Source organism: Micromys minutus (genome assembly GCF_963924665.1).
Source record: "Micromys minutus genome assembly, chromosome: 27".
NCBI classification, from domain to species: domain Eukaryota; kingdom Metazoa; phylum Chordata; class Mammalia; order Rodentia; family Muridae; genus Micromys; species Micromys minutus.
The window spans coordinates 20,942,001-20,968,803 of record NC_137962.1 but is presented as its reverse complement, the minus strand read 5'-3'; the positions used below and the strand labels follow the sequence as shown (position 1 = coordinate 20,968,803).

The window sequence follows — 26,803 nt, the reverse complement described above, 5'->3', positions numbered from 1 at the left end:
CCTGCAAAAGTGACAATCTGCCCTGGCAGCTGCCACCAAATTCCCAGACACTGCAGCCTGGAGTCAAACTCCTTTCTAATTTTAAGCGACTAATTTAGAACTCATGTTTTCCCCGCATGTGACTGGACACGGGCGTCCTGACCTACCTTGCTCCCTTCCTGATGGCTGCAGCAGGCCTCGGGACCTGGGGGCACATTCTCCTTCTGCTCCCATTTATGAGTTTTGTTTTCACTGGTTTTCAGCTCACTCTACAAAATAAAAATAAATCCGTGAACTCAAAATGCCTACCTCCCGTTCTCCTCACAGCCATCTTTCAAACAAACGTGGCACGTTTAAAAAATATAAATTAATTCTTTCTCCTAGAACTCAGGTCAAGTCAAAGCCCCACCCCCGCCCAGCCCCCGTGTCACAAGCAAACCCACCAAACAGTGAACTAACCAGTGCAGCTGTGTGGACGCATATCTGTGTGTCTGTCTCACACTGGATGCTCATCAGAATACAGACACATGACCGTGAACACCCCAGGCCCCGCCCCCTCAGCACACTGCATTCTTGTGTCCCCTCATCTAGCAGGCATCGTGAAAACGCAAAGCTTGTGAGTTTTATCCAGAAAAGACCGTTCTGGAGCAGGAAGAACGGATGCCAAAGTGCCAATAATTAAGAAAATATACTGACCACAGATACAAATGCCCGGCCTGGAAAGAAAGACAGGGATGATGGAGACATATATAAAAACCGAAATGATTCCGAGTGATACCGTAAACAGTCTTCTATGGAGCTTTCGAAAACAAGTTTTTCACATAAAATCCCTAAAAATGCACCTTAATCTATATTTCATAACAGAGCCTTAACATAAAAAAAACAACAACAACAAAAAAAACAAAGCAAAACAAAAAAACAAACCATGCATGTGTCCTGCTGTGAGAACTCTAGGAGTAGAATGTTAACCAGCTCAAAATAAAATCAGCCAAGGGGGGAGATGAAGATGTATGTTTCCTATCTTTACTGCACTTTCCTTCCTACGTCCCCCCATGCCTCCTTTCTCTCTTTCTGACAGGGTCTTACATAGTCCAAGGATCACCCCTGAATTTTTGGTCCCCCTGCCTACCCCTCTCAGGTGCTGAAGCATTTACCATGTCCTTGGTGGTTAGACCCAAGACTAGAAACCACTCTGCTGACTGGGCTGCATTTCCAGCTCCTCCCTGTGAGTCTTTAGGCTCAGGAGGAAACAAACCACACAAAGCCACAAAGCTGACAAAAGTGTGTGTGTGTGTGTTTGCTACAGTCAGCTACTCCAGAGTGGGCAGTCTCTGTTCTGGAAGGGTGACAATTAGGAGGAGATGACCACCCTAACTGCACTAACGTACTGTCTGTCTATCTCCGAGTTCCCCTTTAAGCTGCTGCTGAGGACAGCTGTGTCCTGTGAGAAATTTGAGACATTCTTTGAGGATGAGATAAAACATACTTTTCACAAGAATGTCCAAAGACTTCTCAACTCTTGAAATTTCCAGAGCAGAACTTTAACAAAGAAACTCTACCGGGAGTTCTTACTTAGAGATAAGAGCTCTGCAGCCTGGCCGTCTGGAACTGGCTTCAAACGTTCATCCACCCTCTGCTGCTACTCCCTTGAGGTTTTGCCCTGTTTTTAAGGGGAAGCTAAGGATGTACAGCTCAGCTGGTAGAGAGCTTGCCTGGCATCTATAAAGCGCTGGGTTCTAACCCCAGCACCAAATAAACCAGATGTGGCGGCACAAGCCTGTAATTTCAGCTTACAGGAGGCAGAGGATCAGGGGTTCAAAAGCCAGTCTTGGCTACATAAGCAGTTTGAGGTCAGCCTGGGATACAGCTGACCATTTCAAAATGAAGAACAAAAACCCGGTCTCAGGAAGAAGCTTTGTCATGCCTGCTGCTCCTTCCAATGTGCAACACGCAAAAAAAACAAGGTCACTGAACAGGTCCTCCCACCCGAGGAGTCACCTGGGTTTTCTGTTGCCGTGGAAAGTCACAGATAGATGGACACCTCAGTACCAGGTGGGAATCGAAGCCCCGCACCTCACCTCTCCGAATCTCTGGATCTGTGTTCTAAGGGAAGCCTAACTCCGCTCACTTCCCACACCCAGGAAACTGTTAAAACTGTGAGAAACTGGAGCAAGGAATGAGCGTGTGTTCAGTGCTCAAGCTCTCGTAGAGGGTGTGTGAAGCTGTGATTTCAGTCAATACCGAAAGAAAAGAGAATCAGTCCGTCGGGGGAAATGTTCTAATGCCTGGAATACATATTATGAATGTGAAGCTGTCCAGGAACAAATAAAACTCAGTATTGTTCTTCCAACTTTGTTAAGACCTTTGGCCATTAGTAGATGTTGTGTTCTGAAATCACAGAAGGGACAAACATATGTATCCTTTTGAAAATGAGAAGTTGGGGCTGGAGAGATGGCTCAGAGGTAAAGAGGCTGCTCTACCAGAGGACCTGAGTTCAAATCCCAGCAACCACATGGTGGCTCACAACCATCTGTAATGAGATCTGATGCCTTCTTCTGGTGTGTCTGAAGAGAGCTACAGTGTATTTACATAGAATAAATAAATCTTAAAAAAAGAAAGAAAGGATGACAGGATTTGGGGCAGGGCGAGTAAAGAGTGTTTACATACCCCTGCCTTGATTCTTGGCATCACGGGGTTGAAAGTGGGAGACACGGCATGACAAACACGTCACATGTCATCTTTCAGTCACTCCCAATCCCCTAACACACCATCCTTCCTCTGCTGGACAGCATGACGTCGTAAGACTGAATAGACCATATGAGCTCAGCCCAGGGAGTAGCACTATGTGGAGGTGTGACCTTGTTGGAGTAGGCGTGTCACTGTGGGTGTGGGCTTAAGACCCTCACCCTAGCTGCCTGAAAGTCAGTCTTCTACTAGCAGCCTTCAGATGAAGACGTAGAACTCTCAGCTCCTCCTGCATCATGTCTGCCTGGATGCTGCCATGCTCCTGCCTTGATGATACTGGACTGAACCTCTGAACCTAAGCCAGCCCCAACGAAATGTTGTCCTTGTAAGAGTTGCCTTGGTCATGGTGTCTGTTCACAGCAGTAAAACCGTAACTAGGACATCTCTTATATTGGGAACTAAATCCTGAGCCTCAGGCATGGTAGGCAAATGCTGTACCATGGAGTCACATTCCCAGCTCCCACAGAATCTTTAAATGAAATGTGCAGGAAGTGCAGATCCATAAAGGTAGGAAGCAGACTAGTGGTTTAGTGGAGGATATACAGATAAGGAATTTCTTCCTTCTACAGATAAGGGGGATGTCAGAAAGGTCCTGGACTTTAAATAGTGATATTCGTGCAACCTTGTGAATATATTTAAAAAAAAAATCACCTAACTGTGGATGTGGTTTGTTTTCCTTGTGGAGCCAGAGATCAGACCCAGGGCCTTAAGCAAGCTAGTCAAAGGCTCTACCACTGAGATGCATCTTCAGTCAGCCTGTGCTGGCAATAAATAGAAACATAAAATGGTGATTTTATGTTACCTGAATAATATTTCAACGAAAAACTTAAAAATACTCCATACTAATGTTCAGTGCGCTTACTATTTTTCATATTTCCCATGATGATCTTGAAAAGGGAAGTGAGTTAAAGATATAACCCAATGTAGCATGTTTACCTAGCATGTGCAAAGGCCTGACTTTAACCCTAAGCACCCATCACAAAACCAAAAGGAAGCTCCTAAAAGATGTTTTTATTAAAGCTAATGAAATAGTGCTTCTCCCTCGGCAACAATGAAAAAGCTCATCAGATGAGCCAGGAAAAGGTCTTGATATCACAGCTGGGTGACATCACAGGAAATGAGGGAGGTCTGAATACTCATGAGCTGGAGGAGCAAAATCAAGACCAGAAAATGGTGACTAAAGGAGGGCGGGGCTTATGAAAAGGGTGCTGGGGTCAGAGGTCAGGGCCCCAGAGGTGTTTCCGGAGGCAGTGTTCTGTTGGCCACTGGAGAAGTGACTAAGAACTGTGCAGGACACTTACAGCGTAGCTGGCTGGGGCGCTCTGCTTGGACACAGCAGCCTGGTACTTGGCCATTCGATCCTTTATGGAGGTTTCGGAGAGGCGTGGCAGCTCCAGATTCCGCTTGCTCTCACTTTTCTCCGAATTAAACGCAGAGGAAGACATATGGCCTGGACATGTGGAAGAACACGCATGGTTATTGGATGAGGGGGATTCTAAGTCCTGGGTGCCTACAATCTAACACATAGCCTTTTCTATTAGAAGTACATGAGATGTAGTGGCCCTCATCTGTAATTCGAGCATTGGGGAGGCTGAGGTTGGAGCGCCACATGTTCAAGGCCAACCTAGGCTACAGAAGTGAGACCCTGCTTAAAAAACAAAACAAGGGGCTGGAGAGATGGCTCAGCGGTTGAGAGCACTGACTGCTCTTCCAGAGGTCCTGAGTTCAAATCCCAGCAACCACATGGTGGCTCACAACCATCTGTAATAGGATCTGATGCCCTCTTCTGGTGTGTCTGAAGATAGTGACGGTGTACTCACATACATGAAATAAATCAATAAATAAAAACCAACAACCTAAAGCACACCAAAAAAAGAGAAAATCAGTTTTTTATAAGATAACTTCAATTCACTTCCCTAACACCAAAGAAGTACTTTTATCATAAATGTACATTTTGTACGCATACATACACACAATTTTAAAACTTTCTCTTTTCTTTTCTTTGATTATTATTATTATTATTTTGTGGTGCTGAGACTCAAACTCAGGGTTTTGTGTACACTAAGCACCTGGGTTACCACTGAGCTACATCCCCAGCTCAGGATAAACAATCTTGGTCAGGGATTCAGTCCATCTGCTGGCATCCTCCAGTTCCAGGTAACTGGTGCCAAGGCATCTGTTAGCACTTCACCTGTCAGCCCAAGGACGGATTACAAATGCAAAGAGAGTACAGGGGACATGGTGTGGGAGTGTCTGTAATCCTAGGACTGGGGGATCAGCAGTTTGAGGCCAACGTTGGCCTCGGAGGAGGTTTAGGCTAGCCTGGGCTAGAGATCTTGCCTCAAACGAAGGGCAAAAATAAAACTCAGGGAAGCTAACAGAGAGCAGAACAGCTGGGACCGTCTTGTAGGTCACACACTCTAACACTCTCTGATGCGCCTCCTCATTCTTCCTCTCCGCTTACTTACCTGTACCTATTTCCAAGTCGTCCAGGGAACCGCTGTTCTCGGAGAGCCTCCTCCCCCCAGCGTTTCGGCTTTGGGTCCAGAGACTCTGTTCAGAAGATAGGAAACATGGATGGAAGATTCATGGCTCACTCATCAACAAAACCCAGAAGATCAGAACTTTTGAAATGCCAAGGAGCACACACTCGCAGGAGCTCACAGAGAAACAACTCTAAATAGACAAAGCTCTTTGCTGCTGCCAGGCCGGCTTACCCGGGCCCGGCACAGCTGTGGGAGGAAAGCCCTCGTATCTCAGAGGACAATGACAAGTCCCTTAAGAACCGCTGAGGCGCAGGCAGCTCCCGCTGTTCTCCCTCTCCACCTCGCAGCACCCTGCTGTCGCCGTCTTCATCATGGCTCTTTTAACGATCTCATTATCTCCTTAATTGGCTCTTTTTCCACCTCCTAATCCAGTCTTCAAGAGGTTGCCATTATCCCAACTAATAAAAAGTAATTATTCCGAAATCTACATCTCCCCTGAAGTGCCCTGTTCAAAGTTCTTTCAGAATTTCCAATCAGCTCTTGAATGCCATAGCAAGTGTTGAAGCACCGTTGAGACATCCCTCATGGTGTCTCACGGAAGCTGGGTAGGGCTGGTCAGCGCCTACCCAGCTTCCCCTCTGGATATTCTCTGCCACATCTTTTATCCTTCAGGGAGCCCAAACCCTCCACCCTTACCATGTCTGTCCTTCTGTCTAGCAAATGCTATTCAGGTCAGGTCCCACTCACTTCTATGTATATTTAGCTACCCTTCCCGCAGTCTGAAGTACCCAGTCATGTTTTATTACAATGCTTGGTAGACCCCTGTAGCTCTCTTTCCACTGGCCTGCAAGCCCACGGAGGGAGCCCAGGCCTCTGCCCTCGCATACTCTCAGGACCTGTAGACTGCGGCATGATTTGTCTCTTCAGTGCTGGGGACTGAACCTGGATCCTTACACACCAAGCAAGTGCTGAGCACTGAGCTATGCTGCAGACACTGGGCATTTATTTTTGAATAAAGTATTTTAGGAATTCCTGAAATCCCAACGCTTTGTGTCTCACATTTCGAATAGACCCTAAGTTATAGCTACAAAACAACTGGAGTGTGGTGGCACACCTGTAATTAATCAGAGGCAGGGGGATCAGGAATTCAAGGGCAGACTCTGCAAATACAAGAGGCTATAGGAGATCTCACCTTAAAAAAATATATATATGTATATATAAAGTTTTAAATGATAATTTTAGGACTGGAAATAGACTCAAGAAAAAGCCACTTAGCTTCACAGAGTATTTCAAACTTAGATGTGGAGAATCACATTCTGTGATAATGGCCTTCAGCCAGATTCTGCTATTCAAATATCTGGGAAGTACTAAAAGTCAGTGTGTCAGAGTTATGGGGCACCCCACCTCCCTGCCCCCAGCTTGAAGATGGAAGTCAGAGCCCCAAATGTCTTTGGTAAGTGGGTGAGTGTTCTGCAGCTGAACTCAATATAGGAGAAACTTTTTTTTTTTTAAAAATCCAACATAGTTGGCCAGGCAAGGGTGGTCAGCCAATCCTGGCGGACTGTGAAGCTGAGCTCCCACCGGTATGAGCTGCTGTCACCACCCTCAGGGAGAAAGGGTGGAAGCCATTTTGGCCTGGTGTGCTGCTAGCTGGAATGCACCCTTTTTACAAAAAGCCTCGCCTTGCTCAGTCTTCTGATTCCTTTGTATGAATGGGCATTTTATCATGTGTTTCTTCCCTGTTAATAAACACTGGTAAAGGTTATTAAACTTTTAAACGCAACGGGCTGATTTCATACGTTTACTACGTATTTAAGACAATTTACTCCTTGTTAGTTCTAATATATTTCAAATAAAAACCAAAATCGAACAGGGAGTGAGCAGTGAGTTATACCTGGAATCCCAGCACCCAGGACTGAGGCAGGAGGACCGTCATGAGTTCCAGGTCAGAATGGCTATAAAGTAAGACCTTGTCTCAGCCAAAACAAATAAAACCCCAAGGTTGCCATATCAACTACATGGATATGACTTATTTCACTCAATCTTTTTGGCTCTGGGAAAGAGGGAAATTAACAGCCAAGGGGAAATGAAGGCCAGGCACACCCCCATCCGAATTATGGGGTTTTTCTCAAAGGCCAAATGATGAAGGCTGGGACCCAGGCTGATGCTGAGGGAGGGTGAAATCTTTGCGGGGTCTCAGTAGGAAGGCCAAAGTAAACTTTGTCTCTACAAGCTGACTGTTGACTCTTTGGAACAGTGGCCGAGAACTAACAGTGATCACCAGGCTCCAAAGTCTCAACTCCAAGTGTTAGTAGGCCGTAAGATAATTAGAACAAAAATTCAGAAATTCGTATTTTCAGAATTCAAACAAAACAAAACAAAACAAAACAAAAAAAAAAAAAAAAAAAAAAAAAAAAAAAAAAAAACAAAAAAAAAAAAACGGGGGGTGGGGAGAATCCTGGAAATTACAAATATGCCTCAAGCAAAAGAAAAAAAAATCAGCCTTTCTCTATTCTTTCTCTTGCTTTCCCTTCTTCCTCCCCTTCTTCCTTTATATTAAGGCGGGCAGAGGACATAAGGTCTCACTCTGTAGACCAGGCTGGGCCTGAACTTGTGAATCTGGGGTATAGATTCTTCTTAAAGACAAAAACAACAAAACGTGTCCCTTGTGTGTGTGAGCTCGCATGCACACGTGGAGGTTGGAGGACAACTCTCAGGAGCTGCTTCTCCTGCCGCTTCCGGATCCAGGGATCTGACCTCCGGTCATCGGGCTGGCCAGTCACGTGCTCTTACCTGCTGCACCTCTCACCAGCCCTAGTGTTGCAGTAAGTAGTATAAGGAAGGGCGCACGCATGCGCAAGTGGACGGTTCCCACGCATACGGCTCCACAAGGGGTCCCGGTTCTCTCTGACCCGGAAGTCGCTTCCTGGCATTAGTTCCTTCACGGTAGGGCCATATGGAACTAACAATTTATCTCAGCGGTTCCTGTCCCCGGCTCACTCCCTCTGAGAACGGTCTGCGAGCCAAGCTGCTCTCAGAACTAACGCCAGGGAGAGACCGCCCGGGTCAGAGAGAACCGGGGACCCGTGTGCAGTGGTGATGCCTGGGAACCAGTTGAGCGCCCTTCTTTATAATACTTAAAGAAGTATTTCTATTCTGCATATCTTGGCAATCACACACGTGTACAGACTTTACTTTCATGTGACCAAGCTTTACTTTCTCTCCTTTCTCTGTCTCAGACACGCCTAACTATGTAGTTCCAACTGGCTTGTCACTTACTATGAAGGCCAGGGTGGCTTTGAACTCACAGTGATCCTCTGCCTCTGCCTATTGAATGCTGGGATTAAAGACACATACTGTCTTGACTGGCTAGGTTCTACATTCCTTAAAAAAAGAGATTTATTTGTTTATTATGTATACAATGTTCTGTACCTCCTGTATACTTGCAGGCCAGAAGAGGGCACCAGATCCCATTACAGATGGCTGTGAGCCACCATGTGGTTGCTGGGAATTGAACTCAGGACCTCTGGAAGAGCAATCAGTGCTCTTAACTTCTGAGTCATCTCTCCAGCCCCTAGGTTCTACATTCTTAACAGAGGAATTTACATTCTGGCAATGATAAAATGCAAGTACAAATCCAAGAGTATGTGTTGCAACCTGCAAAGCTCAGCATGGGTCCTAGTTTCACGCCCCTGCCTTGTGTGGAAAGAAGAGAACAGACCCTGGGGGTGCAAGAGCACCATCTTTCCCATGAATATCACTTCCCACCTTTGCTGGCCTTTAACTTCAGTGCTTGGGTTAAAAGTAGGGTGTGCCAGAGCTGTAACCTCACATTCTAGAGGAGGAGGAAGGTTGGGGAGGGGGGGGAGTCGTCCTGGTTTTCATAGCCAGTTCCAGGACAGCCAGAACAACATAGTGAGACCTAAAAGTATGGGTGTGGTAGCGCAGGACTACACAGTCTCAGCACGTCAGCAGTAGGAACTGGGAGTTCAAAGCTCATCCTCAGCTTCATAGCAAGTCTGAGGGCACCCTGTGTAAAACAAAGCAGTGTGAGAGACACAGACATGGAGACGTGACTGTGTTCCCCAGAATTCTTCTCTTTCACTCGTATACCGGGGTATATACTTTATAACTCCAGTTCTGGGTAAGTGGAGAAAGGTAGTTGGTTCCCCAGAGTCCACTAGGCAGCCACACGAGCTGGTGAGATGGCTTAGTAAATAATGGTGTTTGCCATCAGGCCTAATGGGGAGTTTGATCCCCAAGATCAACGGTGGAGGGGAGGCCTGGATTTTGCCAGCTTTCCCAACCTCTGCACAGTGCCCTTCCCCCAGTGGATTTTATGAAAACCAGGAACTAAATAAACAAGAAAGAAACAAGGTAGACAGCTCTTGAGGAATAACACTGGGGGCTGTTCTGCTGAGGCAGGAGGATTCAGTGAAGGCCAGACTCAGGTAGCAAGACCTTGTTTCACAACAAAAACCAAAATCCAAACCAAACAAGCCCTGAAAAAAAAAAAAAAAAAAAAAAAAAAAAAAAAAAAAAAAAAAAAAAAACAAAACAAAAAAAAAACACCAAAAGCTAAAAACAAAACAAACCAGACCAGCAGTCCCACAGGAGCTTTAGAAATACTTTCTGGTTGGGTCTGGGTGGACTAGGATTAGAACCTGAATTCTTGGGAAGCCACAGTAGGATTTCAAGGCTAGCCCAGAGCGGTGAGAATGATTAGATGTCTGACCTTCCAGGAAACGGGGAAGGGGGATGTGCGGATTGGTTCTGAGGAGGAATGCGGCTCTGACCAGCCAGCTGCAATGGGCCCAGGTGAGGCTCTGGTTGTCACCTTGAATGTTTCAAAGCAGAGGTGCTAACAATTTGAGACCCCAGATGCATTTCAGACTGCACTAACATCAGATTGTATGTGGGTCCTGTCCATGTGCAAGAGATGTGGAGTTCAGGAAGGAGCAGTATTTCTCAAGGATGGGGGAGGGGGGGGAAGGCCCAAATGGAAGAAAACAAAAAAGGGGGAGTGTCGAGCAGTCACGAATACATGCACACACGCAGAGGCATGCACACACACCTGCGACAGATTTATTCATCATTCCAGTTCTTCTTCTTCTTTTTTTTTTAACCTTTTTTTACACATGGACACTCAAGGAGTTAGTTACTCTTTGCCAAGGAGAGAAAAGATAAGATATATGAAGGCTTTGTGGAATTCCCCAGGGCCCTCTTCCCTGACAGTGACAGTGGCATGCCTGTGTGAACGCCTCCTAAATATTTTCTGTGAAACCATCAATCAAATACACTTGCACATACCAGTCAGAGAGTAAGCATTTGGGGCTTTTAGCCAGGAAAGTAGAATAATTTTTCCCTAGAATTAAGAAAAAAGAAGACAAGAAAGAAGGCTAGTAGGGAAGGACAGACAGCTGATGGATCACTGCGGTCTGGGGGCCATCTAGCCTGCCAATTAGCTGAGTTCCAGGTCCAGTGTGATCCTCTAAAGACCTGGTCTCCCCCCCCCAAATCAATGAGATCAGGGGTTCTCTGTGTAGCCCTGCCTATCCTAGAACTTACTCTGTAGACCAGGCTGGCCTCATACTCAGAGACCTACCTGCCTCTGCTTCCCTTGGGTTGAAATTAAAGGTGTATAACCACCACACCTCACTTTCTTTTGTTGGTTTTCTTTTCAAGAGAGGACCACACTATGTAGCCCTGGCTGTCCCAGGACGTGCACTAGACCAGGCTAGCCTTGCACGAAAAGAGACACGCCTGCCTCTGCCTCCAGAGTACTAGGAGCCATGGGAGGCTACCCCTGGCAAAGTTGATTCCCAAGCCCTGTGTTGTGCATACCCATAACCCAAGCTTCTAGGCGGTAGAGGCAGGAGGGTCAGGAGCTTGAGGACAGATTCTAAGAACAGCCTGGGCTACAGCTAAGAAGACCGTCTCCTCCCCACAGGGAAACTGACTGAGAGCCTTTTGAAGAGTCCTGCACTTCACCCTTCACTTCCTAGCTACTCATTTGGGCTCCTTCAGACTCTCAGATTTCCTAAAAAACAAGGATGGAAGGAGAAAGAGCAGGTTTAGGGGAAAACTGGATTTTGCTGACCTATGTATAGACATGGCAAGGTATAAATCTCGTAACTTCTCAAAGCATTAAGTGATAAAAATTTTCTTCTGAACAAAATAGTTTGTTTATATTAGAGACACATATAGGAGGGTGTGCTGGCCAGTTTTATGTCCACTTGACATAGACTAGAGTCATTTGAGAAAAGGGACTCTTAACTGAGGAAATGCCCCAACCAGATAACCCATGGGAAGGCCTGGGCTGCGGTTTCTTCACTTATGATTGATGGGGGCGGGCTCAGCTCACTGTTGGGGGTGCCATCCCTGGTTTCTATATATGAGCAAGCCACGGTGAGCAAGCCAGTGAGCAGCATCCCTCCATGGCCTCTGCATCAGTTCCTGCCTGCAGGTTCCTGCCCTGACTCTCCTCAGTGATGGACTGTTTCCTGGAAGTGTAGGTGAAATAAACTCTTTCCTCCCCAAGTTGTTTTTGGTTCTGGTGTTTTATCACAGCAATAGAAACTCCAATGAAGACAGAGAAGCACTTAACTCCAGCTACAGAAGGTCTCTACATTTTATGCATTTCCAAGTGTTTGATAAAAATTAGCTTTACAATAAGCAAAACAAAACAAAAAAGAGTAATACTTTGTATTTAGTAAGCTAATTCAGAAAGAAAAAGTGATACTTTGTATCTAGTAAGCTAATTCAGAAAGAAAAGAAAGAGTAATACTTTGTATCTAGTAAGCTAATTCAGAGAGAAAGAAAAGAGTGATACTTTGTATCTAGTAGGCTAATTCAGAAAGAAAGAAGAGTGATACTTTGTATCTAGTAGGCTAATTCAGTACTTAAAAATGGGGCTGGAGAAATAGCACAGCAGTAAGAGTGCTCCCTGCTCTTGCAGAGGACCCAGGTTCTGTTGCCAGCAGCCACATGGTGACTCCCATTCTACCACAACTCCAGTTCCAGGGATTCTGATGCCTCCTTCCGACCTCCAAGGACACCAGGCACCCGTGTGGTGCACATGCAGGCAGAACAGGCACACACATAAAATATAAGGATAGTTAAGAATCCCACAAAACCAACAAGTGGTGAAGCTTTCAGGATGTGCCTGGGCGGTGCTGGTTCTGAAGTAGCTGAGACAATGTAAGAAAAATGCCCATAAGAGTGTTTCTTCTAAATATGGTATATATGATGGAATACAGCCCAAAGAAATTACTCAAGACAAGACATTTCTGCCAAGACGCTCAGAGCTGGAAAAGAATCTAATTATTGGGAAGTGATGACACAGCATAATGAAGCAATCCCCATAAAAGGGAAGCACATGAATCAGAAGATACGTACTTGGGCCTATGTAACAAAGACTCAACAGAGATAAAGTAAAATAAGTTAAAGGCCACAAAACAGGGAGGTGACTAAAGCCCATATAGAAAACTCGTATATTCTGGGCAGTGACGGTACGCGCCTGTAATCCCAGCATTCAGGAGGAGGAGCTCTGTGATTCCTAGGTCAGCCTGGTCTACAGAGTGAGTTCCAGGTAAGTCAGGACTATACAGAGAAACCCTGTCTCGAAAACCCCCCAAACAAACAAACAACAAACAGAAATTCAGTGGGATGGGGAACAGAGCGCACACATGCAGATACCACTGCTTGGAAGCAAGAAGCAGCTGGTTGGCATGAGCCAGATTAAAAGAGATGCCTGACTTCTGGCTGAGACATCAGCAGGAGCCATTCAGGGCAAGAGACTAAAAAAAAAAAAAAAAAAAAAAAAAAAAAAAAAAAATCAAGAGGCAGCTTTACAGCTAGATCCTTCGTTATCTGGAAAAGGACTGAAGGATCACTCGAAACCATTAGTTTACATGAATGTGTCTTTTATAAGACATGTTCAGCTGCAGTGAGCAATCAGGTGCAACAGTCCTACACTTCCAAACTATGTGAACTAGAAGTGACTAGGTTAATAAACCAATTAAAGGTTAGGTATGAAAGCAGGTGTGGCGACAGACACCAATCATCCCAGCGCTTGGGAGGAGGCAAGTGGATAAGGACCTTAAGGCCAGCCTGGGCTACATGTGGCCCCACCACAAACCAAACCAAACCAAACCAAACCAAACCAAACCCAACCCTGGATTTGGGTCCTAGCACCCACACAGTGGTTCCCAACCGTCTGTAACTCCAGTTCCGGGGAATCTGGTGCCCTCTTCTGGTCTCTATGGGCATTACATGGTACACAGACATGCATAGAGGCAAAGTACTCCACACACACAATAAATGAATCTAGAAGAATGAGCCCATTCCTACCCTCAAGGATGCACATATAAACTGGTTATGGATACGGTCAGGTTTCATCGCGGTACCTCTGTTCTCCCAAAGGCCTCACTCCACTGTCCAGCACACGTGTGCTCTCACATGTCACTGATGCGAAACTGAAGAAAATACCGCCGTAGTTTCTACAATCCAGCTTGTTCTCAGACCGAGTTTCACTGTATAGGCCAGGTTCTAGGCAGGCCTCAAGTTCATTTTGTAGCCCAGGCTAGCCTAAAATTCTCAAGCTTTGGAATTGCAGGGGGAACAGCTTGTCATTTCATTTGCCAGTAGCTGTCACTGACTGACAGGTTCTGAGCTGTACTTACACAGTCTTAGTCATGAAGGGGGACCAGTGCTCGTATTTCTCAGACTTTCCCAAATACTTGTGATCAAAAGCTTCTGATCAAAGCTTTGTCTGTGTGCATCGGCAATAACCACAATCTCACCACAAACACTGGTTATTCTTCAACCCCAAATAGACAAAATTTCCTAACAGTTTGATTGAGATATTAGACTAAACAGCCAGGTACAGTGGTGTATACCTTGAACGCCAGCACTAGGGAGGCAGAAGCAGGAGGATTTCTGTGAGTTAGGGGCCAGCTTACTGTACAAAGTGAGTTTCTGAGTCAGCTAGGGCTACAGAATGAGACTCTCCTTCAAATAAGAAACCAGATACCTAAGTACACACATACATCAAAACAAAGGAAAGTGTGAGTGTTGGAGTGCGTATGTGTGAGTGTGTGTGTGAGTGCCTATGTGAAAGTGGGAGTGTGTGTATGTGTGTGTGTATGTGTGTATATGTATGTGGGAGTGTGTGTGTATGTGTGTGTGTATGTGGGAGTGTGTGTGTGAGTGTGTATATGGGAGTGTGTGTGTATATATGAGTGTGTATGTGTGTATATGAGTGTGTGTGTATGAGTGTGGGGGGAGTGTGTGTGTGTAGGAGTGGGTGTGGGAGTGGGTGTGGGAGTGTGTATATGGGAGTGTGTGTGTGTGTGTGTGTGTGTGTGTGTAGTGGGAGTGAGTACTTCTAGAGATTGAGCTTAGAGGCCTTGTGTTTACTTGCTATAGCTTCAGTCCTGGACAAGTCTTTTAAAAGTAACTGATGACATTTCCTACATCGATAGTTAGGCTTGCTCTGAAACAGCTCCACAACCAAGGGACAGAGGACTATTTACTTATCTAGGAAGTTAAGGAAGTGCACACACACACACACGAATACCCAGACCCCAAAAGCCCAGGTGAGTCTCAGAACACACATTTTTCCAATGAGTTTAGCCATGAGGTTGCCCAGTGTGAATGCTGATCCCACAGGGTCTCCCTCTTTCCTGTCCTCCTCCCTTTTTCCCCCTTCCTTCCTTATGCAGGGTCAGGGGAACCCACACAGGGCGTCACACTGTAGCTTGGCTTGCCTCAGCCTCCCCAGTGCAGGAGCTAAGGTCAGTGTGCTAAGCTAAGGGCTGTTCTTTACAGGATGGGTTCCCCCTCCACTCTATTTCTTTAACAGGCTTGCCTTGACCCATCTCTCACTAGACATTTACGAGAAGAGTCTCAGAGCCTTACACGTAATCAGCATTTTTTGTTTGCAGCTGTCCCAGCCACTTCCTACCTTGGGCCAGTTCTGACACGCATAAGGCCTTTACACTGAATCCACATTGTGTGCGCCGTATGACATCAGCCGTCCCACCCGGCAGGGTCTGGAAGGAGACTCACAATGCTGCTTTGAGTCACAACAAAGCCCCTTCCTCTCCATTTAGGATTTCTTACATTTTTTCCCCTTCTATTTAAAATTCTTATTACCATTTAAATAAAAAAATTTAAAAAATTTTTTTTAATATTAAGACCATAAAGGGGAAAGAGGGAGTTGGCAGGTCCAGGAAACTAAAAAAGTTGAGAGGAAGTTTAAGAAGAGCCATAAAACTGCTTTGTGGTTACATCTCTCGCCAATTGGTTCCAGTGTTAAAACGGAGCTAAAGCGCAAACTCAGAAGAAGAAGAAAAAAAGCCTAAAAATTCTTCCTATAGTGCAAAGATGTGTCCAATCAAGACCTTTCCTCTGCAGAAAGGCAGCAGGCCAGGGAGTTACTGGAAGGAACCGACAGCCCAGCCCTGACATAATCCAGGATTGCAGAATGAGTTATCTATTTCTTTATCTCAGGAGGAATGCCTCAAACCATTACTACACCAACACAAGGATTCGGGCCAAATATTTAGCTCAAGAGAAGACATTTGCTCTGCAGTTGGAATCTCCAGTAAATGATGGCTTTGCTGTCCGCCGGATCTGTTTGTTTCATTACAAGGGCCCCCGTAACAACCATCCCGTACACAACGCTAGAGCCTAGGAAAGTCTGAGCAAACTGGAAAACCTGACCAGCTCTGCAGCCTCTGGAGTGTGCTGTAAGGCATGGGTATATGCAGCTCATTTCTAGTTAAGTAATTCCCTCTGGGGACTAGTGTGCAATCCACACGAAGGATCAGATTTCATTAGCAGATGCAGGAAAATACAACCCCGTGCATTTGCAAGTCAAAACTCCAGAAAGCTACACTAGTCTGGCTCTCAGCACTGTTTTTTTTTCCCTGGGAGAGTTTAGCTGATAAAAAACATTTGTTGGGAGGCACAACTGAGCCTCAGTCTTAGTGCTCAACTCTGGCCTTAACCCTCAGCCTGCAGCTGCGCTCCAAGCAGACAGCGATTCAAGCAGCAATTTCACCCCTAAGGCTGCAGATGACAAAAGACACAGGAAGGCAAATTAAATGGGTAAGTGTCTGGGAGTACACAGTCCTATCAGTATCCAAGCTCTTCACTTTAGGTACCAACCTGAATCCCAGAAAGAGTTAGACTTTAACACTAATCGGGATGGGGACTCAAATCCCAGCATCTACAAATAGTTCATTTGAGATTTTTATTAACGCGACTGGAATCAAAAGACATACTGATCACCCACTGACTGCTACAGCCGGCCGGCCGTAGAAAACCAGCCTCGGTTTAGTACAGGTTTTCCCAAAGTGAGCTCTACACCCACCCGACTCTTACCTTGTTTTGGCTGTGTTCACCTTTCTCAAACATCATCTTTAGTCTGTTCAGTGGAACATTGTATTTCTCTATTTTTCCTGAAGTTTCTGCGCTTTCACTCATTTCGGGCTTCTCTGCTTCATGCCTGGAATCTCCCAGACAGTTTTCCATTTTTTGGCTTTCTGTGGCCTGGGCTTTAAAATCGTGGCTGTCCTCTGCGCGGGGATACCGACACTGAATAGCAGCTTCCGGACGAGATCCAAATCTAGGTTTGGGCTGGGTTTGCTCTTCCCGGTCAGCTCTGGCTCCAGGAACAGCCTTGTCCGTCACTTGAGCAGGAGGGTGGTCCGCTGTGTGCCCACCCTCACTGCTGCTGTTTGGCAGCGAGTCTGTGTGGGATTCTGCCCCAGCTACCGGGTTCTCCCACCTCTTCTTTAACACAGACAGGGTCCCTCTTCTAAAGTGCTGGGGAAGACTTTCAGTGTTCTAGAGGGACAAGAAATAAGGACCAGTTACAACTTGCCTGCTGCAGCAGCCAAACACGCGTCTTGGTAAAATGAAAGTTAAAACTCCAAGCTGTGCCTGGTCCACCGCGGGTTCACACAGCTGCGAACAGTTACTGCCCAGCCACAAGGAGCAAGCATCCACCCAGGCCCAGAGAGAGGAAGAGGGAAAAAGTCAGGAGCTGAAGCAGGAAGTGATAAAACAGGATAGCCTTATAAGGACAAAGTGAGCAGCCCAGACAGCCTAGATCTCCTGTAGTTACACTGGAAAGGAGAGACTTTTTTCTCCCAAGACTCACCCAGAATCTAAGAAGGCAGATTGCTAGGTACCTTCAACATTGTAACTATATTTGAATAGAAGTTCGCCCAGGTATGTTACAAAAGTATTGGAGTATGTAATGCTAGGAATTTTTTTCCTAACAAAAAACAAGGCAAAGATACAGTAACTATGTGATTCCAATTCTAATTATGGAGATCAATGTCAAGGAATGACCTATCTATAAAATCTAGAGATTTACAGTTCTTGTGTGGGTGTTATTAGCATATAGCTGATAGAATTTACATGCACATAACAATTTTTGTCAAGGCTCTTGGGTCAAATGGAGACCTTGTTACATGGCTGGCAAACGCTCTACCACCGAACTGTATTCCCAGCCATCAGATCTTATTTCTACACAACAATCCAATCTTCCCTCCATTCTCCTCTCTAGTATTTATCTATCTCCACTTTGTAGCCATCTTGGGAAATGCATTTTTACAGATCCTTTGCTTGAGAAATACACAGGCCTCATAAGAGAGTCACCGCCCACTCTGATACTCAGAGGACACACATTTACACATACACCTAAGAGAACTTCACTCGGGTCAAAAATGATACAATGGATTGGAGCTCAACCAGTGAATCATCAGTGACGCTCTGGAGAACCAGGGGAAACATGCTTGTTGAAGTCAAATTAAGCAGCCTGTGCTTTGGAAGCCCTAATCGAACCGAACGCCACAAACCGCGAGTACCTTCTTACTCTCCATCCCTGCCCGAGACTCCTCAGGGTTCCAAGTGGGAAAGAAAGGACAACAGCCCAGGACCTGAGAGGTCAGAGAATTTGGGGATTAGCAGCTATATTGGGAATTAGGTCTCTCGCTCCTTCTTTTCTGAACACACTAAGAGCCACTTCAGGCAGCAGGGAGGCACGGAGAGCTGATAGAGCCTCCGGTGTAAACGGTGGCTAGAGGCTGCACATACAGCTCAGAGATGGAAGAAACACAAAACCACTCCTGCCAGGTATGACCATACAGATTCCAGTTTCCCAGTTACTCTTGGGGGGCCACGGCAGGGGAATTGCTTGAGCCCAGGAGTTTAAGACTCACCTGCACAACACAGACCCTGTGCCAAAAAATAAAAATAAAAAGCATTCCCCAAAGCTAGTGCCGCCAGCAGCATCGTCAAACGTCCTCCCTCCTCCTGAAGCCTGCCCGCACAGGAGCCCTGAGAGCTACAGCCACTTCTGCTTTGATGACTGGACCCTACCTTTTTCAAACACATATATCACTGTGTTTTTACTGAAAGATGCTTTTCAATTTAAAAAAAGAAAAGAAAATTATAAGTCAGGAGGGAGATCCCATTTTGAGTGGATAAAATTACGAGCATAGGAAAGCAATCTAGAGTCATCAGGATGTTTACAGCTCATTTACTTATGTGCATGAATGTTTGCGTGTGTGCCCCTGTGTGTGTGCGTGTGCGTGTGTGTGTGTGTGTGTGCGCGCGTGTGCGCGCGCAGCCACAGCCAAAAAACAGCCTCAAGTGTCATCCCTCAGGTACTATTTAACTTTTTGCTCTAAAGACAATCTCTCCCCTGGAACGCACTAAGTAGGCTGGGATACCGGCTGGACAATGAGCCTCAGGAACTATATTGTCTCCTCAAAGATTACACCTAATTGTTTTTTTAAACAAGGGTCTGGGGATGGAACGCCAACCCCCACATCTGCAAGGCCAGCGCTTTACTGAGCTGCCTTCCCTAGAGATCCGCTTGTGGCTTTGTACTGTCCTTTTATTTTATTTTTTTTAATAAATTTATTCATTATATTTATTAATCATATTTATTTTATTATATTTATTTATTATACACTGTATCTGTCTCAGGCACGCCAGCAGAGGGCGTCAGATCTCATTATGGATGGCTGTGAGCCACCATGTGGTTGCTGGGAATTGAACTCAGGACCTCTGGAAGAGCATTCAGTGCTCTAACCACTGAGCCATCTCTCCAGCCCCTGTACTGTCCTTTTATAATAAATACACGTTCATAGTAAGACATCGGGGAAGACAAAACCAAACTGTCCATCGCCTCCTCAGCACAGCAAACACTTTCACAGAGAACCGAAGAGAAGTGACGATCCTGGCAGCAGCGTGAGAACTCATCTCTGCCTATGATGAGCAGAATACGGTTCTGGGCGCCGGAGCACCGGCAGTGGCCCAGATAAGACGAGATGGAGGACATCTTGGAAAGAGCGTCTTCAGGGTGAGTGAGCATGCTCTATATGTGAGTCACTGTCACTGTCTTCAGATACCAGAAGAGGGCACCAGATCTCATTACAGACGGTTGTGAGCCACCATGTGGTTGCTGGGAATTGAACTCAGGACCTCTGGAAGAGCAGTCAGTGCTCTAACCACTGAGCCATCTCTCCAGCCAAACATGCTCTTTTATTGGAAAGTGCTGCCCCTTTTCCTCTTCCTCCCCCTCCCCGCCCTCCTCTTCCTTTTATTCTTTTTAAGACAGTTTCTCTGTGTAGCCCTAACTAACCTGGAACTCTCAATGTAGACCAGGCTGGTTTTGAACTCAGAAACCCAGCTGCCTCGGCCTCCCAAGTCCAGCAATTAAAGGTGTGTGCCACCTCACCTGGCTCTGAAAGCACTTCTTTATCTCTTCTTTCATAGCCTGTGTCCATTATCTGCCTTCAGACGCCGCTCCAATGCTTACTGGTGACGTAAAGCTAATTGTTCCTCTAGTTCTAACCGCATCATTGTTTTTCCTGTTGTTGTTGTTGTGGTGGTGGTGGTGGATAAGCGTAAAAGAATATATTTGATAGTCAGAATGTAAAATCCAATGCGAGGCTCCACAGCCTCAGAAGGGTCATTCTGTCTCTGTAGCATTTCGTTGAAATGTGCAGACTTGGGTCTGGTTCATTTCAGTGTGTGTTCTTCTTATTAGCAACTCTTTCAAAACTAAATTTAATTAAACAGAAAGGCCCTTCTGCTAGAAGGGAAGTGAACAAACCCAGCACCGGAGACAGAGAGATCACCTTATGTTTTTAGCTAACAGGTGAGACTGTATCTTAGGAAACAGATTTTTTTTTTAAAGTAACAAAAACAAACCCCAGAAAGCCAAGCATATTGATGCACACTTGTGAGGCCACTGCTTGGGAGGCCAATCCCTGGGGCTTGCTGGCCAGCTGGGCAAGCATAACTGGTGAGCGCCAGGTAGGTGGGGCCTCTGCGGAAGCAGCACCTAATGATGCTCTGGCCTTCACATGCATGTGTGCATGTGTGCAAATGCACATCTATACTCATATACTTAGCCTAACCTCCAATCAGAACACATAAAAGAAAATGGGCTCCTAAAGGTACAACTTGAGTGTTGAGGCAGAAATGGGCACAAAGGGGAAGCCCAAGGCAGTGTGGGCTGATGTCATTAAGGCCCCCATACCCATAAACCATCCCTGGGAGTGAGACCCAGGCCACGGCAATATTCCATCCATGTCTTTAGGACTAGAGGTGAGCCGAGATGGGGAAGAGAAGAGTTACACAACAGAAATCATCACTAAAGCCAAAAATGGAAGAACATTAGGCCGAGAGGGTTGAGCATTGGATGATTGTTCACATAGGTAACCTCCATCTTTCTCTGTACTCTCTACAAGTAACGTGTTGTTTATAGAAGCTACCCCGACAAGCCAGGGGACTCGTGACAAGTTTTCCAGTTTCTAGAAACTATTACAGAATATCTATGAACTATAAAATCTGTAGCTGCTGTGCCCTTTAGACACGGCCCTTGCTCGTGTATCATATAACAATTGACCTCAGCTGGCTTCTGGAAAGAAGTGACATTATTATGGTGGCACAGGCCTGTAGTCCCAGCTACTCAGGAGGGTGACAGAGATGGTTACAAGTTAAGGACCACCTTGGGCTTCAGAGTGACTTCAAGACTAGCCTAGGTAACCCAGCATGACCGTGTCTCAAACTAAAAAGGGATAAAAGGCCTGGGGATGCAGCTGAGGGGGAACAGTGCTTTCCCAGCAATACACATGCAAACGGCAGTAATAAATAAATAAACAAAAATTATCCCGGCTCTCCATACTTATGATCAGCCACAGTGACAGGCCAACCCCTGTAATACCAGCACTTGGCTGAGGCTAAGGCAGAACGACCAGGCAGGAGAGTTTAAGATCATCTTTAGCCAAATGGCTGGCTTATACAGGAATCTGGGGAGAAGAACCCAGCCCTGTGCCTAGGCTAGAGAGCTCAGGGTAGTGGGTGGCGTATGCCAGTACTGGTAATGCTGAGAGATGGGCAGGTAGTACCCACTTTGGAATGTCATTAGGTATCTCAGCCATTTGTCCCCAGGTTTGAGACCTAACACATGTTACAAAAGGCAGTGGGGGGGGATGTTTGGGCGCAGCAGGGAGGCTGGACACACGGACTGCCTGGAGAGGAGAAATCACTAGGATAACAGGTTCCAAAAAAGAATCTGGGTGCACGTGGTCAGGTGTGCACATGGTCGGATGCACGGGTGAGTGCACACGGCCAGGTGCACAGGAAGACTAATAGAATCCCTTTCTTCTCCTGACTCCTGTTACCCTGTTTTGTTTCCATGGCTCTTCCATCCCTCCTTGCCTCCTCTGCCAGCTCCTCCTCAGCCCTCCAACCTTTAAACATAATGGTTCTAGCTGGGAAAATAGCTCAGAGATGGGGTTCTGTCCAGCAGCTCAGAGATGATGGGGTTCTGCCCAGCCATATGCAAGGTCCATAAAGAAAAACAAAATAGAGCAGAGCTAAATACCACAGTGCCCCTGAGCTCAGTCATCAGACCTCGTCTCCCCCTCTACCCTCACTCCCTAGATCACCCCCACACCGCATACAGGTGCCATTGGTAGGGTTTTTATGGGGTGGGGTGGTCAAGACAGATTTTCTGTGTAGATCAGGTTGGCCTTAAACTCAGAGTGATCCTCCTGCCTCTGTCTCTCTGTGCAGGACTAAATGCGTGCTCCTTCACAACCAGCTCTCTGCCTTAATACACAACAGCCTGGTCTCTTTCCTTGTCACATTTGAAGAGCCAACTTCCTGTTTACCATTTTCACTTCCACGGTTTTCCCCTTAATTCTTTTTTTTGGAAAGCACCTTCCTGCGTAGACCTAGCTGCTCTGGTACTTGCTAAGTAAACCTGACTGACCTCAAAGCCATGGCGAGCCTCATACCAGCCTCCCAAGTACGAGGATAACAGGCCTGCATCTCCATGCCTGCCAGCAGTATCTTCCTTACCCACATGTTTTATTATGTGTGTGGGTGTTTTGTCCGTGTGTATATCTGTGTACCATGTGTATGTTGTACTCACAAATGGCAGAAAGCACTGGGTCCCCTGGAACTGGAGTTAGACATCTGTAAGCTACTGTGTGCTGTGGGTGCTGGGAACTGAACCTGGGTCCTCTGGAAGAGCAGCCAGTGCTCTAACCACTGAGCAATCTCTCCCAGCTCTTGATTCACTGGTTTATCTTTAGAAAGTACCTCAGAGCTGGTGGTGATTGTGTGGTGGTGAATGCCTATAGCTCCAGTAGGAAGAATTCAGGGCTAATCCTGACTATAATGAGTTCAAAGCCAGTCTAGGCCACATGAAACCCTATATTAAGGCACCAAAAAATTAAAGAAAGGAAGGAAGACAGACAGACAGACTGGCCACATATGAAACAGATCCAGAGCTGGTTTATCTCGATGAACAGCATTTTAGTTGAATGGTATCTGGACTGTTCTCACCACAATACTATTGCTGCAAGACAATCCACAATCGTTTCTTTTCTAAATACTTATGGTTGTTTCTTTTAAGCCTGCCTCAATCCATAGCTCAGGCTGCCCTGAAGTCACTGCATAGCTATGAACAGCCCTGAACTTCCGACCCTCCTGCCCCTTCCCCAGTGCTGAGACTAGTTCTCTACAGCATGCGGCTGCCTCTGCCCGGCGCTGTCCTCAGCTGCTCTGCCTGCTTCTGCCTTTGCTCCTCCGTGGTTTAAGCTGGGTCACATCAGCCCTCCGTGCATTTCCCCAGAGACCTCTTTATCTCCGGAGCTAAAGCTCCAACCTTCCCAAGAACTCTGCAGGACTTTCTAGTCCTTGAATGTCCCAACGTGACTTTTCCTTGGGACACTTACATGCATGGCTCTTTCTCTCTGAGTCTTTCCTCTCCTTGGCTCATGACCTCAGATCTGGGTTACTTAAGTCTCAGAAGAGAGGGCCACACCTAAACCACCATCTTTTTCCTGCTGTTCTAAGCCAAACTGACGTGTGTGTGTGTGTGTGTGTGTGTGTGTGTGTGTGTGTGTGAGAGAGAGAGAGAGAGAGAGAGAGAGAGGTGTGTGTGTGTGTGTGTGTGTGTGTGTGTGAGAGAGAGAGAGAGAGAGAGAGAGAGAGAGAGAGAGAGAGAGGTGTGTGTGTGTGTGTGTGTGAGAGAGAGAGAGAGAGGTGTGTGTGTGTGTGTGTGTGTGTGTGTGTGTGAGAGAGAGAGAGAGAGAGAGAGAGAGAAGGCAAGACGAAGGAAATGGGAAACAGGCAGGCAAGAGAAGGTGAGAGCACCCAGCGGCCGAGCGCCTAATGGTGCTTTTTTTTTTCTTTTCTTTTCTCTTTTGTATTTTTGTTTTGACTGGTCTAGAACTTATCATGTAGCTCAGGTAAGCCTCAAACTTGCAACAATCCTCCTGTCTCAGCTTTCTGAATGCTAGGATTATTGGCATGAATCACCACCATCAAATGCTTTTTTTCTGTTAATGCACCAGGAAGCTCAATTTTGAAATTACAGGAAGATTAATCTGGAAACCAGTTAATACGGCTTTCTAGAGAGAGCGGGGCCAACGGGCAAGTGTTAGGCACCTGTCTAAACCGCTATGACATTAAGTCCTTCAGAGCTAAGGCTGAGGGACCTTTCTACCTATGAGTTCAAAGTCAGCCTGGGTGTAGAGTGAGACTCCGTCCGACACAAGGGAACAGGATCTGGCCCCAGCTGGAAGTTAGAGCAGGGGAAGTAGAGAATGGGCTGGCAGGGAGCTCTAGAGACCCTGCAGCTGGGACACTTGCTATTAGACTGGGCCAGCCTCAAGCAAAGGACCTAATGAATGGGGGCAGCTGCACGGTTTCCTTTTAAACACAAACTTCCATTTGGAGACAGGGATGGCGGCACCTGCTCTCCTTTTACTAACCTTAGTAAAGCATTTGGCCCTCCTTTTCTCAGTACAGAAAAGGGGGGGGGGTCCAAAAGTAAAACACTGGAACTAGTTGCATCTAAGCCAACTTCTCCCGACAAGTGGCTTGCACATCAGACCAACTGGCACAAATGTCCAGTTCAGCTGTCACAGAGGGGCAGGTGGCTAGGCCACACAGACTGCTTACCCTCCCCGTGCCCTGAGGCCTCTGAGTACTTACGTTTTTCTTCCTTTCCATGTTTGCTTCTTCAGCTGCTTTCTGGTACCTTCAGAGGAGGGAGAGAAACTTTGTTAAGCTTTACTTCTTCTACTCCTTTTGATTTAGAAACCAATTTAGCACACCTGTTTCTACCAGCATTTATCTTTAACCAAGTCTCCCAGGTTTGGAAAACAGAAGCGCCCACACTTCATGGACCCCGACAATCACATGCTCTGCTAAAATGACGGTTCACGAGGATGAGGTCAAAGGTGAGAAACCACTGCAGAGGGTACAGGCTGCAGACTGAGCTCAGTTGCTGGAGTGCTTACCCGACACCACACAGCTCTGGGCTCCGTCCCTGGCACTGTACAAACTACATATGAACTGGATGTCCTGGCAGGAGGGTCAGGTGTTCAAGGTCATCCTCGGCTACTTTGAGTTTGGGGCCAACCTGTACTACATGAGACCAAAAGCCAAACAACAAAACCAAAGCCTGTGGAACCAGTTAACTAAAAACAGCACTCCATGAATTCTGCACAGACCCCCTTTCCATACACGGACAGTGGCATGTCTATGCGGTATTCTCACTAACCTGCAATGAACTTAGTCCAAGCTAAGGCACTGATAGGAAAGATAGTCACTCAATGGTGTGAGGCTTTTCAGTTCTTTTTGAAGGGGGAGGTGTATGGGTGTGTACAGAGGTACACACACCCACCAGAGCATGAAGAGGATACAAAAGGACACAGGATGTCTTCATTTATTGCTTCCTGCCTTTCCCCTGGGTACCCTGAACTCAGACTCACTGATCCTGCGATCATCCTGTCTGTCCTTCCCAGCTCTGGGGTCACAGGTATATGACTGGCTTGCTTGATTGTATTTCTATGTTTCTCTGGCTCTCTAGACTTCAGGTGTGTTCTCCCATGATGTCTCTCTGGGAGAGATTGACTCCCTCTTTCTCTCTCTCTTTTTAAAGACTTACTTATTTATTATATACAAGTACACTGTAGCTGTCTTCAGACACACCAGAAGAGGGTATCAGATCACATTACCAATGGTTGTGAGCCACCATGTGGTTGCTGGGATTTGAACTCAGCTCTGGAAGAGCAGTCAGTGCTCTTAACCACTGAGCCATCTCTCCAGCCCCTGACTCCTTTTCTTTTCTCTCTGTCTGTCTGTTTCTCCCTCTCTCCCTCCCTCCCTCCTTCCTTCCCTGGCTGGCAGAAGTCCCACCCTATTCTCTCTATTGCTTAGCTATTGGCTTCTCCAGCTTTGATTGACAAGGCAGAGAATAAGAGAATTGTTTACACAAACTTGAGATAGGAGAGTCTAGATGTAAACATTACAGTCCAGATTGAAACGGAGGGTGAGCTGGAGAAAAGAGCACGTTAATAACACTTCACTCCGTGCACAATAGTGTGACAATGTAGCACTCTCCTTGCTTAATAACACTAGGGTAAACTTCACTCCGCCCACAATAGTGTAACAATGTAGCGCTCTCCTTGCTGCATCATCCTACAGTGTGCTCCACAAGCCCGCCCCACACTACAGCATACTCAACAAACCTGGTTTGGGTTTGTTAAATAAAATAAAATAGCCAAACTATGCCTTTAATTCCAGCACTTGGGAGGCAGAGGCAGGAGGGTCTCAGTGAGTTGGAGGCCAGCCTGGTCTACAGATGGAGTTCCAGGACAGCCCGGGCTAAAGAACAAAAAACAGAAAATAGAACAGAAGAGCACCAGGAATATAGTTCAGAGCACTTGCCTAACCTAGCGTTTGTCTCCTAGAACCACAGAAGCCAAACATGGTGACACAGACCTGTAACTCCAGCACTGGGGAGGTGGAGGCAGGAGGATCAGAAGTTCAAGGTCATCCTTGGCTACAGAATGTCTTTGAGGCCAACCTGGACTACATGAGACCCTGCCTAAAACAAGAAAAATGACTAGATTATTCTACAATGTACTTATGTGTTGAAATATATCATACTCCAGAGACATATACAATTACAATTTTTCTTTTTTGTTTTTTAGACAAGGTTTCTCTGTGTAGCCCCCCCCCCCACTCCACTCCAC

At 46.3% G+C, this 26,803-nt stretch overlaps 1 protein-coding gene across 1 annotated transcript in view; it reads right to left on the bottom strand.

The window, feature by feature from the left end:
• The window catches only part of LIMA1 (LIM domain and actin binding 1), a 91,433-nt gene that overhangs the window by 19,335 nt on the left and 45,295 nt on the right, over positions 1-26,803 (bottom strand). Inside the window, exons 3-7 of the mRNA XM_080938950.1 lie at positions 24,756-24,801; positions 16,602-17,066; positions 5,193-5,277; positions 4,026-4,174; positions 147-248 (exon numbers count right to left, since the gene is read on the bottom strand). Of these exons, the coding sequence (XP_080795076.1) occupies positions 147-248; positions 4,026-4,174; positions 5,193-5,277; positions 16,602-17,066; positions 24,756-24,801 (847 nt within the window). The remainder of the gene's footprint in view (positions 1-146; positions 249-4,025; positions 4,175-5,192; positions 5,278-16,601; positions 17,067-24,755; positions 24,802-26,803) is intronic.